This window comes from Leptonychotes weddellii, chromosome X (assembly GCF_054177405.1).
Source record: "Leptonychotes weddellii isolate Sample4059 chromosome X, ASM5417740v2, whole genome shotgun sequence".
Taxonomy (NCBI): domain Eukaryota; kingdom Metazoa; phylum Chordata; class Mammalia; order Carnivora; family Phocidae; genus Leptonychotes; species Leptonychotes weddellii.
Window position 1 is genome coordinate 103711626 of NC_138385.1, and position 17147 is coordinate 103728772.

Consider the following 17147-nt stretch of genomic DNA (forward strand, 5'->3'; position numbering starts at 1 on the left):
AGTACATATACAAAATAAATACATATTATAGATATACAAAATAAACATGTATACAAATAAATATATATTATGTATAAATTTAAATATATATACTTCCTGAGTGATACTATTCTTTATTAAATATATATGTATATGTGTATGTGTTTGTACAAAATATACATATATATTTCCTGACTGATTCTATTATTCCCTAAAATGTATATATGTAAATTTTATATACATTTGCTTCTATTACTTATCATTTTAAGTTGTATGTATTTATGTACACATATAAATATATACTGTTTAATAAATGATAAAAGTACACGCATATATCTGTATGTGTGTATATGGGTGTGTGTCTACATAGACAATCCTGGCCACATGCAGAGAATGTCACAATAAAACCTGACTATATAATCATGTGTGTATGTATGTGTATATGTGTCTATAATGCAAAAATGTCAGCATCTCTATTAATAAATGCTGTGTTTCTTAATAAATATATGTTGGCTCAAAATCTCACCCTAAACCTTATAGAATACTTTGATAAACATAATCATTGCTTTTTTAAGTATAAATGTTTAATTAATCCAGAATTTATTTTGCCCTAAGATGAACTTGTTATGCTTCCCTCTTTTTCGAATATTTAGCTAGTGGTACTTTCTAAATAGAAAGACTTCATCATACTCAGGCTAAAATTATTGAAAGTACAATAAATAATATAATGAGGGCAGAAGAACTGGTTTTACCTTCTTCAAGCCAGAATTATTGACACTTACATATTTTTTTTCAGAATCGATGTTAGAATGATTTTGTTGTTACCAAAAAATCTTACTATTTTTAAAAATATATTGATATTGTTACACACTAAATTTCTGCCACCAGAAGCTTCTGATTAAAGACAAGTCTTTTATGTATCTCAGATTTTATATTATACAGTGTGTCTTACATGCTTCATAAGGTATGATCAGACCATTTATTATTGTTAATATGAAACGGCTTTCTTTTTAGATATGTTAATATTCATATGTATGAAAATTGATTTTGTGTATTGATTTCATACCATCATAACTAATACCTCATCTACCCTAATTTATTTAGTTGATGTTCTGAATTATTTCCCCCGTGTACATAATCATATGCAAGAATGACTTTATTGTGTCTCCTTTTGAATATTTTCAGTTCTCATGACATATTTTTAACATATTGACTAGAACTTGCAGCAGTATCTTGAAAAATGATGATCGTGACATCATTTACTTGTTTACGCTTTTAGTGGAAACTCACATTGTTCACCCTTCTCCAGGGCGTGTTCCGTGTAAGGATATGTCTGCACTTCATTGGCAGGATTACAAAAATGTTCTGTCAAAGTATATATTCCAGATACTCAAATCCTTTAATGAAACGTATCAATTGTGCCAAATGCTATTTGCCGTCTTTCAAATCCTTAGTTTGCCTTTGATCTTTCATTTGGTTTCCATTCAACTTTGCTCTTTCCACGGTTCATGAGACCCATGAAATACCACCCTTTCTTCCCGTTGAACCATGTTCAGCGTCCCTACCATAAACATAATTCCTGGTGGCTCATGACATAGTCTTCTTTTAAAAGAAATGAACATTTTATTCATCAGAGTGGTCACCAGAAGACACATCAGAATGTGCTCGGATTCCTTACGGTAAATTTGTTTGGTGTATGGTTGCCATTTGAAATGCCCTTCTGCTGCAGAGCACCCTGTGATTTCCTGCATTTGGAAACCCTGATGGTCTTTACACCGGAGGAGACGTCAAGAGTTGATCATGAGTATCTTTCTATTGAAGTTCTTCTCTCCTCATGGTAGTTCTCTTCCAAATTATCCTTACATGAAGATGTTCAAATGGAGAGACGCAGTGTGCACCTAGTTCCCCCCTGAAGACTTACTTCCGTGGCGTCTTCTATCTAAGGTACACTTGGGTTTACGAGTTTTTCCTTACAAAGAGCGTGCATTTTATTTCTCTCTCTCTACACTTCCTGTATCTCAACATCTCCCTTGACCTGCTCTTCCTCTTCTTTCTGTCTCAGGCTGTTCTCTTTTTATGCCTCTGCACTGAAGAAATTACATCTTATTTTTACTCCATGAGAAATGGCCAATGGTTTATCTAAATGTTCCCTTAGAGTTTTCCGAAGGTTGTGGTTATCTTTTGTTCTATGCCACTCCATTCCCATTCTCTTTCCTCATCTTTGGGCAAGTCAGGATGTACCCACCAAAGATGTGTGCCATTAGGTGGATCTGTGAGAGGTCTTTCCCTGTACCAGCAGTCCGCGAGTCCTCGTCACTCAACAGGGCAGCCCCAGGCCTCCAGCACACATGCCTGGGGGACTCCTTGCCGATGCAGACCCTTAGCAGTTGTTGACCCATTGAACTGACCCTCAAATTCCATTTCCAACAAGGTACTCTTCCAGGCTGCACTGTCCCTTACTAAGACATGAAGTAAGTATTAGTTGACATTAAGTATTAATTAAGTGGTAGTTACTCTAAGCGTTAGTGGACACTCTAATACTCTGTACTAGCTGAGTGTGCAGAAAAGGATATCGAGCACCTACGGCTTTTCCTGAATTGTCCAACTCTGCAGCAATTGGCTGCTGGCCATTTCCATGCACCCACCCGCTCTCTCACCTGTATGTTTAGGCTGGTTTAAATTTTGTCTAATTTAAACCCATATCTAGAGATGTTGGAGACAGGAGATTTTCTGAAATAATGCCCAGGCAACATTTCCTAGGTGTTTTTTTTTTTTTTTTTTTTGGTTTGTATAGACAGGTGCTTCTTCTCTGTGATACATGGCTACATGCAGGGAGGTCCCAAATGTTTTATTTCCTATCACATTTATAGAACAATTCCCAATGTGGTAGTACCATAGGAAGATCCTTGAGCAAGACTGAACTCTCTTTAGGCTCCGTAATAGGGTTGATAGAAATCCACCAGATGTAGCCTTATGTTTTCTGTTGTTCTTGGTTTCCTGTGATGTTCACATCTTTGTCTTTGTTTTTATGGGAATTCCCTTTGGGAACTTTGCATTGGGGGATGCTAGCTAGACACTATAGTAGGGAGGTACTTCTTAAGGGTTCTTAGGGAGGGACCCTGCAAAGGAGAGGTTTTATCCAAATCTTGGAAGCTTGTTGGGATATTGACCAGCAGGGAGGTGTGGCCATGGCAGCAAGAATGGGTTTTCTTGGTGAAGGACAGGCATTTGAAGATATTTTAACACTATTTACCACCTTCTTATTAACTGTTTTTTATACTGTTAAGTATTTTGAGCTGAATTTCATCCTTCCCAGTTTCTAAAACTGAAAGTACTAATAATATAAACCAAAATCCATTACCTGGAAAGATTTTCATAAATACCTAAAATTGCATATAATTACCAAAGAAATGAAATCATTAAGCTAGCAGTGACTTTGTCTGTGGATCTCAGAATAACATGCTTTTAAAAATGGAACTCATTTAGCATTAAATCTGTAAACACCTAGAGAGATATTAAGCTTACATCTTGGCCCGAAGCAAATGCTTTATGGGTTTATAATAGAATGAGTTGATTGGCTTAGAGTCATTAAGGGTATGGGAATAAACAGTTGTGTTAAAGAAAATCCCATTGAAATTCCATTGTACAATCACCGCAAGGTATTCTTTTCTAAAGTCACACAATGCTAATGTAAATATATAATAATGTTGAAATCAAGGTAAATTAGGGATTATCAAGAAGTGTTTAATAAAGCTGGGTAGTATTTTACATTTAGAGCATTGCCTAAGGATTCTGAGTCCTTGGAGGCAATGGCTTGCCATGTCTTAAAAAAATCTCTTTATCACTAACGCCTAGGAGTGTCTCCAAAACACAAGTGTGTCCTTCAAGTTCATTGCCACAGTCTTGCGTTAAGAATGGGCTCTCCTTGATAAATGAGACTCTGATGATTCCGAGACCCACCGCCAATCAGACAGGTCTCTGCATTTACTCCTGTTCTAGAATGTCTTCTTTCCTTCAAACCGTCATTTCCAAGGTCCAGGTGGTGCCTTGCCCTAAACACCAGCTGTACTTCATTGGCTTAATTTTATACCTAAATAAGGTCTTAGGGCTTACTTATCTCTGTGTTTTACCATTTATTTCCGGATGCCAAACACAGCTACCTCGCCAGAGACTAACTTATCACATTGCCTAAAACAATTTTCCCCATTTGCTCAGATGTTGCCTTTTGTGTTGACGTGATGTGTTGGGGTCCTGGGTTGGAATCCCGAAACTGTGGCAGGTTGATCTCTTGGATCAAGGTACTTGGACCTCTGTTCCTTCCAGTTGTCTCATCTGTACAGTGGAGGGTCAAAATCATTCCTGACTAGTTTTCAGATGGTTATAAAGTACCTAGAGCAGCATCCGTCCCCCTCATGTATTAAGCAAACATTGCAATTTATTTAAGAATAGTGCCATAATGAAATAACTGTTGTAGTAATAGAGAGACCAGCAGGATGAGTAAAGGGAATGAAGCGAACATTTTTACTCTGTCACCAGCCAGTATGAATTAGAGACACGGGTGTGTGCTGTAAAGTCTATGATGTCACTGGGTCCCCAACTAGGTCTTGCATTGCTTGGGCAAGTCATCCACCTTTGGTCTCCTTCAGCTTCTTGACCTGTAAAATGCAAATGTCAAGTAGAAGGAATCTGGGCTCCTTGGAAAAGTATCTGATTCTAGAAATGGAGCAGGAAATAGACAAGCTGAGCCTGGATCACTTTATAGCAAGTGAGTGCTAACAAAGCAGAACAAAACAGAACAATCCAAATAAAACCAAAACCAAATCACAGTGATGGGGATAGATCGAAGGGGCACAGAAGCCAAGTAAAAAGCATTCTCACTGGCCAATGCTTGAGCAATTTGTATAAATAAGTATAAAATAAATATCCATAACCTCATATTGACATAAATGACTGAATGAATAAATAAAACAGGGTTTATGAGCTTCTTATTTCTGCTGTAATCAATCACCACATTGTTAGTGGCTTAAAACAACACAAAATTTATCTTACAGTTTTGGAGGTCAGAAATCCCAAATGGATCTCACTGGGCTAGAATCAAGGTTTTGATAAGATGGCATTCTTCTTTTGGAGGATCTAGGGGAAAATGCCTTCCTTGCCTTTTTCAATTATAGAGGACACCTGCATTTCTTGGTTGACGGCCCCCTCTTCAATCCACTCTGAATCCACTTTTGATTACATTGCGCCCATCTGGATAATCCTGGATCATTCCCTTATTTAAAGGTCAGCTGATTCTTACTCTTAATTGCATCTACAAATTTCATTCCCTCTTGTCTGTATCATACCATATTCTCAGTATATGTAGATCCTCTCCTTCAACCTCTACTCCTGAGGTTTGGCTGTGCATATTGACTTCCTTCCAAAGAGTATGATACGGAGAGGGGCAGAGAACATGTAATTTTACAGTGGAGAAATTTGGCAAACATACCTCAGCCAGGTGGTCAAGGCCAACGTCAGCAGTGATGAGTCATGGGGACAAACATGCACCCTTCATATGATGTGATCAGGAGGGCCCTTTATCTCTGTGGGCTTCCTCCCCAAATTTCATAAATTCTCTACAAAGTATTTCTCTTCCATTTAGCGTACAAAGTACTCCTTTAAATAGTCTTACTTCAGAAAATGATGGAGTTAGAGCACAAAAACGGAACATGAGAAGAACAGGTATAAAGAAATGATGGACATCCTTCAGGACCAGGGACGTTGAGATATTTTATTCATAAAATCATACTTAAATTTTAATAATGGAACAGTTATATATTTGTTTGAAGTTGCTTAAATATTCTCTTTAAAATTTAGAGCTATTTCCCCATGGAGGTTTGATAGAGAGGCTAATTATTAGATGTAAAGGAATATTTTTTCTGGCATTTGGGGGAAGGTGTAGATGTGGAGAGGGAGGAAAAAAACTCATGGTGTGTATGGGTTTTGAAATGCCTTTTTTTTGGCATGCACAAGACGGGTTTACTCGGGAATAAATTCCAGCAGAGCCTATTTTTCCATAGTTCATGATTCTAACGAAATTAGATATTTAAGAGAACTCCGTTGGTTTTGAGGTCATTTAATTAGCTATATTTGCAAGGAAAAATACAGCAACAGCTTATTGAAAAAGAACAAAAGGGTGAAAAATTAAGTACACATAGTACATTAAAGATGATATCTAATTATGTTTCTGGGTCACACTTGCTATCTACAATTAATTCAAAATTGCGGTTGGGCAAACACTTTCTGTCACAATCTCAGTGGGTGGTTTTTTTTTCTTCAGTTGACAAGCTCATTTGAAAATTCGTGTGGAAAGGCAGAAGATCTAGAATAAGCAAATTATCTTGAAAAAGCAGGAGAAAGTTGGAGAGCTTCTCCTTCCCCGTTTTAAAGCATACTCTAAAGCTATATTCATCAGGACAGTCGGGGGCTCCTGTGGAGAGAAACGCAGGATGGAATATAATTAAAAGAGTCCAGAAATAAATACAGTCCTGGCATTTATAGTCAACTGGCTTTCAGCAATGGTGTCTCAAGAATTTAATGAGGGAGAAGTTAGTGTTTCAGTAAATGGTGCTGAAACAATGGGATATTCAAATGCAAACAATGAATTTCAACCCTATCCTCCTATCATACACTGGAAGTAACTCAAATACTTAAAAGGTGTAAGAACTACAGCTCTTAAACGTTTAGGAAAGAGCATAAGACATCATTTCTTGGCCTTTTGGCTACGATCAAGTGTAGGAAAGAGCATAAGAGAAAATCTTCAGGGTCTTGGGTTAGGCAAGGATTTCTTAGATATGAGATGAAAAGCACAAGCATTGAAAGAAAATTGATAAAATCAACCTCGTCAAAATTAAAAGCAAACTTTTGCACTTCAAAAGACGCCATTGGGAAAACCAAAAGAGAAGCCCCAGACTAGGAGCAAAGATTTGCAGATCATATTTCCGGGAAAAGACCTGCATCTGAAAAATGTAAAGAACACTTATATTCCAATAATAGGGGACAAAGAACCCCATTTTAAAGATGGGCAAAATATTTGAGCAAACATCCCACCAAAGAAGATGGTACGTGAGAAGATGCTGGACATCGCTATGTCATTAGCAAGCTGCAGATTAAAACCACAAGGAGACACCATTTTACACCCTTTAAGATGGCTATCACCAAAACGATAATGCAAGGCTTGGCTACAGGATGTAGAAACTGGAACCCCTATATCGGCTGATGGAAATGCACCATGATGCAGCTGATTTGGAACACAGTGTGGCAGTTTCTTAAAATATCAATTTGCCCTATAAAATAGCAATCCCACTCCTAGATATCTAACCAAGAGCCAGGGAAACAAATATCCCAACAAAAACATTGTCCTCAAGTGTTTATAGCAGCATTATTCATAAGAGCTGCCAAGTGAAAACAGTCCAAATGCCCATCAACTGATGGATGGAACAACAAAATTTGGTGTGTCCATACAGTGGGGTATTATTCATCCATACAAAAGAATGAAGAACTGATCCCTGCTATAGCATGCAGGACTTTGGAAACAATACGCTAAGTGATAGGAAGCAGACACTAGAGACGACATAGGATATGAATTCTTTTATACAAAACACTCAAAAATGGCGAATCTAGAAAGATAGAAAGTAGATAAACGAGACTGAGGATAGGAACATGGAACCCGCAGTTGGACACAGTCTTTTTGGGGTTGATGGAAATGTTCTAAAGTTAGTTCGTTATGCCGATGGTTGCACAAGTCCATGAAAAAGCGGATGTTATGCTTTGATGAGTTGATTTTATGATATGTAAGTCATACGTCCGTAAAAGTCTTAAAAATCACACTTTGGCTAACAAGAGAAATTTGGCAGGGAATCAAAGAGGCAGGAGGTTATCCCAGATTGCTACTTTATCCTTGATGGAAATACGTTATGGAAATTGTGAAAGCATTACTAATCTTCAGACCTTTGCTCTCTCTGTTGGGGAAGAGAGAGCATCCAGCCTGAGACGTATTTCAGATCACTCCCATTTTGCGCCCTGGCAGTGAGCCTGAAGGCACGGAGAGGTGGGTCTTAGGGGAGGTTTCTGGCGTTTCACTCCCCTGACGCCTGGCTTGCGGAATGGACTTCGGGCTGACGCCAGGACACAGCACACAGCTCGGAAGAGAAGAGAGATTCCCAACAAGAATATTCAGGAAGGGGCAGGATTATAAGGACGTGTTCCTGGGGAGGTTAAAGTGCAGTTGTGGGGTCTTCATTAAAGAACGCCTTCTCCATGTTGAGAGCGTGTGTTCTGGACGCTGCGTTAGAACAAGAGGGAGTCAAACTTGAAAGGAACACATTTTGTTGGAAGGAATCTGCTGAATTGGGGAGTACCTTCTCACTCCTGTGGATTTGACTACACCTTAATTTTTTTCCAGCCATTTTTTTTTTCTTTTTAAATGAAAGAACTGGCCTGTTTCTATAGAAGCTTATAAAATCTTCTTCCATGAATGAATGGAATTTTTTTTTTTTTTCCCCGAAAATGAGAGGACTTGTTTTGTAAAACAGTTTTGTGTATCGTTTCACGTCGCGTACTTTAGGAAGGGCGTCCCTTTTAGGCTCCTGTACACAATTTCATCATAAATTCAAGTCCATGAGTTCGCTTTGAGATAGGTTCTAGGCTGATAAACCCTGACAAAAACATCCCCAAAGACAGTCAAGCTCATTTGATTTTTTTTAAGGTTTTTTCTTGTGATATTTCAATGCAGTGCTGTTGTTGGATATAAATAGATTTTGGTATCAAGCTAATGACTATAAGAGGTTGACATATCAATGTTATGATACTTTCTAAGGGTTTGGAAATGAATGTGTTGTAAGGAGAACAGGTGGGTTCCGACAAGACTCAACTCTGCTTTTAGGTAGATGAGGTTGAATTACTGGTAACCTGGAGTTTCAAGGGGTCCCAGACACCTCTTCCTGGCTGTCTTCAGTGACCTTAAATTAGAGGCTTGAAATTATCTAGAGTGGGAATAGTTAAGCCTCAAAAATCAGCAAATCAGATTTCCCACCCATCCACCCAGGTCTGCTTGCTAAGAAGTGTTGAACCACATAAAATGGACAATATGTAAACCGTAACTGACCTACAAAAACAGCAACTTCACATCTTGGTTTTGAAACATGATGAGTTCCTTTGAGTTAAGTAGAACTTCTAGAAGAATGTCATTCAGGCACTTTTGAAGTTACTGGATCTGGGATACCCATTCCCCCGGGGCCATGTCTGTCTATAAAAAGAAGACAATTGAGCTAATTAACCAAACAATTCAAGCAGTGTGAAATGTTTTAGCGTGTTGTGTCTGGAAAATAGGAGAAACCAAAGTGGTGCATTCTATATACAGAATGTGTAAGAGAGTGTTTTTTGGTGTAGTTAAGGGATGCCCCCACCTCCCATGGAGATTCTTAGGTTAGCTTATGTTACAGGTCATCAAGGTAGGTGGTTTTATTTATTTATCTTAAATTCAAGGAGCAATGACACCAAAGTAATATTTAATAAGTGTTTCAAACACAGAGAACGTGATGTATAATGTTTTCTCTTGTCTTAAGAAAACCTTATTGAAAATGGTAGTTGTGTTGTTGCTGTTTTCTTTTTATACTAAACAGGAGCGAGTGCTGGGCAATAGCTCTCTAGCCACTGACGAGAGGTGACTGTCATGATTTAAATTAACAAATTGACTGACATTTCTGATCTGTATTTGAAATGCTCTGTTTTAAGTTCTTCTGCATGAAATGAATGTCAATTTTAAGTGTCTTATTGAAAGTCCTTCTGTGTTTATTGCATAAATGTGTTTTCTCTTACCCTGTGGAATGTCCTAACGAAAGTGTATTGGTGACATTTCATGAATTTATGTAGATTATCACATGTTAAAATTAGAGGAACATTGAATACTTCATATGCATTTCTTTTAAGAATGTGGGAGATCCTTTTTAATAATTTAATTTTCTTTTTTTCAAACTCACATTAGCTCTTTTTTTTTTTTTTTTTTGCAGTATTATCATTTTAACCCCCAAACTGCATTTTCACAGGATAGAGAATATTTTTTGCAAGTAACATTTTGAATTTGTTCTTCTTGACATCTTTATGTTTTTATGCATTTTGCATTGCCCTATCTCATTTTTTTGAAATCCAAATGTAACAACTTTCAACTTTTTGTGTGACATTTTTTTTTTCTTTTACTGGGTAGTATCTCTCTCTCTTCTGATTTTTTTTGCAAACCTGTTGTTTTTGAATTCTCTTTTTTCCCTTTATTTTCCTTCTCAATATGACCCCAGGAGCCAACACAAAGAAAAACGCAGATGATATAAGCAGTAATGACCGTGGTGAAGATGAAGGTATTTTTTGTTTTTTCAAAGCTCGACCCTGATGCATGGTTTTCTCTCTCTCTCTCTCTTTTTTTTTTTTTTTAATTTCAATCTCTTTTTCCTCCTCTTCTCTGAAATGAGTACACTTTTGTGTGCTTCTTTATTTCCTTCTTGTTTGGAAACCACTGTCCCTTTTAGTCCCAAGGACCCTGTACATGAATGCAAACCACCTGTGAGAAGTATAAACGTTTCTAAATATGAAGTGAGTAAAAAAAAAAATGTTATTACAACATTTTTGTTTTTTCCTTTTTTTTTTTCTTTTTTTGGCTTGGTCATAAGAAGAGAAAATGAAATTTTAGAACATGCATGTATATGTTCTTTTCTTCCTTCCAAAGGTTATTTTGTAAGTTATATTGTATTTTGGAGCTTTGGTCTTCTTAATTCCTTCTACGAGCTGCCAAACTCTGAGAGACACCTTCGTACAACTTTTTGGGTGTCTGGCATTTCTGCTTTTGTTTGTTTCTTTTTCTTTTTCTTTTTTTTTTAAATATACGGATTTAAAAGTAGGTTTCAAAGAATCTTCTCTGGTTCACAGTGAAATACATGAAAAAATATTTTAGCGAGATGTTATTTGTCTGAGGGCTGCTCTTTAGCATTTAAGGGGGTTGGTGGGGAACAGGGATAGCATAGATCCGAAAACAAAAAGGTCAGAAACCATACATCTATGCCTTTTCCTTTTCCCACCCTGGCTAGTTTGAAAACTTTTTTCACCAGTCACCGCCCCCACCCCCCCCAAATGTTTGGTTGCTATGGAAAGTTGCTTCGTGAAGGATCCCAAGTTACTTGACAGATTAGACACCGGATGTCAATTCCTGTTCTTGACAATATGGAAGGTAGTGGCCTCCGAGCGAGAAGGAACGCAAGGTATCCCGATGCCTTCGGCAGAATCCATACTTTCAAAGAAAGCAAACGGCCCAAGTATGTTGCCGTGCAGGCCCTGTAGGGTGGGTGAGAAGCACCATTCTCCCATCAAGGGGGAGCAAAATGCACGGACCTCCGTTTATTTACCACAGAGGACGAAGGCCCTTGAAGACCTTTTGGGTTTGGGGCTGACAGGCAATGTAAGGCAGGGAAGCGTCCGGTGAGTTCTAACCCCCAGGCAGTGAGAAGTCCCTCCGGGGGCCCTCCCCTCTACAGCTTGCGTTACTGGCTTTGACCTCTTTTCTAAATCCACTGCAATCCTGAAAGTTTGGCCCATGTTGCTTTCATGCCTGCCTCTCTTCATATTGTTATTATTTTACTATTATTGTCATTCCCCTGCGTTCGCAGGGCTGTCCCTACCTCTGAACGTCTGTTTGCGAGATCTTTTGTGATGGCCTTAGGGGGGAGCATATCCTGCACCTCGCCCGTCCACCTGTCCTTTGCAGACGGCCCCGGAATACCTGCAGTCTTACCAGAATTAAAAAATGTATTAAAGCAAAAAAACTCTTTTTAATTTTAAAAAGATTCTATCAGACCACATAAAAATAAGAAAAAAATGTATTAAAACTAAACCCCAAACCTTTTCTTTGTTCTGTTGCCCAGCAAGAAAGATCATTTGCCTCTTGTTCTGTATCCCTTATTTGTGCATTTCCGTTTGATGCTTAGGACCTGTTTTCCCAATGCTCGAAATGCAACTTTCTTACCATAAAATGCCCCCTAATTTTCATTGAATAACAATAACTTGTGATTTCTTTTTTCTTTTTACTTTGCATTAATACGACATCTTGTTATTACCTCCTCAAGATCATGAGAACCTTGTTCTATGGCTTTAGAAAGCTCAGAGATGTTAGCCTAACATTTTCTTCAAGGAAACCCCTTCAAACAGCCCTCAAAATCTCTACTTACTCCTTTCCCACGTTGGAGTAGCCAACAGCGTGTACTGGGGAAAGAAATGAGGGCAAATCCACTAAATCAGGATCCAGAGAGAGAGAGGAATAAATCATGCAAAATGCCACACCTTTCCAGAACAACCATGTCTTTCAAAATCCCACATAGTGCATGATGCTTAGATGATGAATAAAGGACTTTTACTCTATATTTGCATTTTATTTGAGAAAATAAGATCTGTTCTGCTATCTATTCATTATCTGCAGAACCATGGGGCCGTGATACTCTTTCCTGTACTTGACTGTGACCAGTGGGTTTCTCGAGCCTTCTGCATGCCTTAGTGAAGCAGCCAGTGAACTCGTTTTGACATTGTGATCATAATTCATTTTATTAGCAGCCACCATCTAAATGATAGTGGTTCATTTCCTTGAAATTCCTTTCCGATACTTCAAAAGTGTCTTGGTGAATTAAGAGAGGAAAAAAAAAAAAGCCTTGATTGATAAAAAGGTGAAAATAAATGTACATGGGTACATTTGGGTTTCTTTTGATAACATACAGATATTTAAATTATTTTCACACACATATGTGTGGATATATCCATATATATACCTAGAGATTCAGAAATAATCATCATTGAGGTTAGTCTTCTGAAACATTCAATAGAAGTGTAAGGACTGATTAAGCAGGTTACGTAATCAATACCTTTTTAGAAAGCAGTTTCTGCAAATGGACACATGGTCTCCGAATTTCTGTGCTCACAGACCATTGCAAAACATTGTTTTTACATCACTGCTCAGTAAAGCAACAAAGGAATGACTAAGGGTTCCCATTGGTTGCACATCACAATGGGAGTTCATAGTCCCTGTGAAAATATGTAGCATTTCACGATTTCCATCTTGAGGCCAGAGTCTTGTGTCATTTTTATTATGTGGCTTTCGTGTTTGTTAGTTAAATGTGTCGAGCTCTGACTACAGCCAGTAAATGAGAACAAAGACGTTTGCTTGGGCATCTTGTTTTGCTTTGTTTTCGATGGTACTCATTTCTGTTCTGTTGATAATTTTTCACCCTTTGTTTGGTTTTTGTCGTCATCTGTCCCGTATTGAGCATTTACAGTCTCACTGCTAGTCTTGTGTGCTCATTGTGAGGTTGAGAATGAATCTGTAAGCTCACCTTTGAATGAAGAGGGCAGTAATAGTAAAGATCAATGATCATTTTGAAGTTGATTCCACACTTACCTAGAGGCTGAAAACATCATGCTATGTGCTTCTTCAATAAGTCGGATCTTAGGACTGGAGCCCTGTTTAGGAAATAAGTATTTCATCTAAATTCTCTATATTTCAATGTTTTAGATATATACAGCAATGTACACATGCATTCCTATGACTTCAAATGTCTGTATGCTTCTCAAAATACCATTTGTAGGACTAGAAAACATCATCCCATGGACCCCTTTTCTTAAGCAGTCTTATCAAGGTGTATATAACTCAAAAGTAGACACCTGGCTGATTCTGGTCGAAACAGGGAAAAGTAATCCATGTCCCTTGCCCTTAGCCTCTGTTAATCAGTGTGATTTTTTATTGTGTTTCCTTACTTGACTTTTTTTCCAGACATCCATGATCAGAACAGTAAGAAGCCGGTAATGGTCTATATCCACGGCGGGTCTTACATGGAAGGCACCGGCAATATGATAGATGGGAGCGTTCTGGCAAGCTACGGAAACGTCATCGTGATAACCATTAACTACCGGCTGGGCATTCTAGGTAAGTCATTGCCTCATGTCAACGCTGCACCAGACGCCGTGACAAACGCTTTTCGTTGTGCGGGGACTGACGGATTTGAACCGTGTTACTCCAATGCGTAGGAAGTTCTACCTCCCTGGGCTTCCTGGTTGGGGCAAGAGATGTTTGTAGCAGGGTCTGCCTTCTTAGCTTGCACTGCTTAATTCTTGGATTGTATTCCAGGGAACCCCCACCCTTCCTCAAACAAAAGGCAGACTCCAAGGTCGCCTAAGTAAAAGGAAACTCTTCTTTTTGGGGGGTGCCGTGAGAATATCCTGGGAGGCTACACAGCTCTGTAGAGTGAACACCTTTGCTGATGGGTGATACTTTGCTAACGGGTGATGGTAGCCATAGACATTGGCTTTCTTCTGTGGTTAAGTAGTTACGTTACTTTGTTTCTCTTGTGTTGGAAAACCTTTCACCTAATTCCTTAAACTGATTATCTGTGTGCGTTGGGCCCCTGCTTTGGGGTCACAAGGACCATTGTAGTTGCACACAATGGAGCTCAGCTCTTGATCGAATTTTTGCAACAGTTCACAATTGACCATAAAAGGACGCTTGCTAAGTTCATGGAAATCCACCAACGTGGCTCTCCATTTGTTCTGATGTTTCCTTCATTTTTTTCCCCAGCGGGCAACTTAGAGAAAATACAGATTTGGCAGGGGGCAATATTTTCAGATTTATCTTCTTTTGCAGTTTTGTCTGCTTGTTGTATACTTTGTGACTGATATTCCTAGGCATAGGTAAAAACGTTTTCAGGACAGCAATGCTTTAAGATGGTGCTGGAAATTGAGTCTTTCACAGTGTGACTCTACAGATTGAAACGTGTATATTGCAATGTGGTTACAGTAAGATAAATAAAGGGCACAATGGAGCTGTATGAAACAAAAATACAGCTGAGAATGTTCTCTCCAAATAGGCAAATATTAGCAAGAATATTTTATTTTTGCCTTGATGTTTTAATTTTATTTTGAACATTTTTTTTTTTTCATTTTCATGGGAAGACATTCACCTGTGAGAGACCCCTGGAGCGGGGTGTCTGGTAGAAACGCATTTCTAACTTAGAAATGTAAATCGCCTACAGATGTTTTGCCAAGTTGTGCCTTTTGGAGCATCAATAAAGCCCTCGAAATTCCGAAATTCCCCATTGTTTTTTTCTTCCATTCTTTTCTTTTTTTTGTCTTTTTTTTTTTGCTTTAAAGGAAGTAAAAAGCTTTAGCATCAAGAGCCCACTCACTTTGTGATTTTATTTCTTTTTCTTTTTTCATAGGTCTCATGAGCCAGGTCTTGGTAGAATCATTTTAGTTAATTTCACGTAGCACTGATTGCGTGCGTGTCCCTACATTTTCCAGCGGCTTCTGGTTAGTCCCTTTGGCCACTGGTGCTTGAAACAGGAAATCGTGTTTCTTGATCTCTTACAAAAGGTCCATTCTAACAAAGAGGTGGAGAGAGGAAACCACGCGTTGGAGCACTGCACAGAGCCTTTTCAAAGAGGACAGTGTGTAGGGTTGTGCGTAGTCCCATCCCACTGAGGAGGAGCTCTGGGCTCTGTTTTCTGAATGAAGCCATGGACTTGCAGCAAGTTCTTGCTTTGGTGGAGTAACAAAATGTTCTCTTGCGTGCATGATGTGTTGACATTCCTTAAAAGGTTAGATTTCAAAGCAAATTGATTTTCCCCCTGTCAAGCTAAGCTGTATTATGCAGCTTTACATAGAGATCTCCTATCAATCTGGCCGGTTTGTGAAATGATGTGCAGATCTGGAAAACGCTGTGAGGATGGTGCACACACACACACACACACACACACACAATATATATATATATACATATATGTAATTTAAGAAAATGCTGTAGGGATTATGCATATAAATTATATATATATACATATAATTTAAGAAAAGAGGTTTGCTTTTAGAATTTTTCTCATTGAAAAATTTGAAGTCTACCTTTGGCAACTGAGAGTTAAAAAAAGAAATCATGGTACATAACAGAGCTGTAGTGGGTGACCGAGAAATCAAAGAATCAGTTTAGCATTTCTATGCCAGTCTATTTACATTCCGCGAATGAGCTACTGTGGAGGCGCTTAGAACACCACAGACCCCCTTTTATTTGCTGGGGTGAAATGTGCCAACTTTGCTGATTATACACGGGTGGTAGAGATTTTCAGATGTGACTTAGTTTATCTCCATCACGGATCTTGCATGTGCTCAGATCCTCTTGAAAACCGTCCCCGGCCCGCACTTTAGCTTCAATGAAGTCGCTATTTTGAGTCTTGAGACCTATTTTTAAACCACGGGGATCCAGATATTTAAAAAGATGATCAAATAAAATGGCCCAGCGCGCGTGGCGACGAACGTTCTAATTAGTGCTTTTGATACGGGTAGATATGTTTTGAGCAAAACATTGAAATACTGAGTTTCTTCTTCAAAACGTCATTAGTGCATAAATGCTCTTTTCCTGCCTAAGAAATGGAAAAATATTGCTGGATATCATTATTTTTATGGAGTAATAAACGCTGTTTCCCCACCCAAAAGAGAGGGTCAACAAGAGGAATTACGGTCCAAGCAGGAGGCTGGTGCATGGTGTGAACATAGATTTCAGAACGAGGCGGAAGTGAACTAGCATCTTCCCCACACCCCATGTCTGAGCTGTGATGCCCAGAAAGGCAGTGAATTTCATCAGATTCTCTGTAGAAAGTTGTAGCCTTCTCTGCCTTGCAAGGTGATTGTGGGAAGTTTCACAGCCCACGACTGGCATCCAGGACACCCGATCCCTTTATAATTTCCATTCTTATTAACATCGCTGGACAGCATATTAAGATCATTGTTGATCCCCAGAAGCAGTTGCAACTAGCCAAATATGGCATGGCTAATATCTGTCAAATACCGTCCTCTAAACTGAGCCTTAGTTAAAAAAATAATTATTATAAGACACTTGTCCTATAAACGGGAGGATCTTCACGCTTGCTTTTTGAAATAGGGATGTTTTCTTTAGTCAGAACTGTGTGACTCAATCTTGCTGGCCATCAACCCTATAATTTACGGGCTAGTCCGGGATGCTTGAGAGTAGTTAATATGCTGTTAATAAACTGGGATCGTCCCAGGCAAACTGGGAGGTATCATCATAGCTATAAGGAAGTTAATTGTGCCTATTTTAAGTCTAG

At 38.6% G+C, this 17147-nt stretch overlaps 1 protein-coding gene across 5 annotated transcripts in view; it reads left to right on the forward strand.

Moving 5' to 3' along the window:
* Positions 1-17147, forward strand: part of LOC102744400 (neuroligin-4, X-linked) — a 288242-nt gene that overhangs the window by 158428 nt on the left and 112667 nt on the right. For 4 of the 5 annotated variants that reach the window (XM_081809221.1, XM_081809220.1, XM_081809222.1 and 1 more), the window contains one exon: positions 13814-13966. In XM_081809221.1, the coding sequence (XP_081665347.1) occupies positions 13814-13966 (153 nt within the window). Of the gene's footprint in view, positions 1-10315; positions 10368-13813; positions 13967-17147 lie in introns of those variants that run through there. The other variant, XM_081809224.1, reaches the window with a different exon arrangement.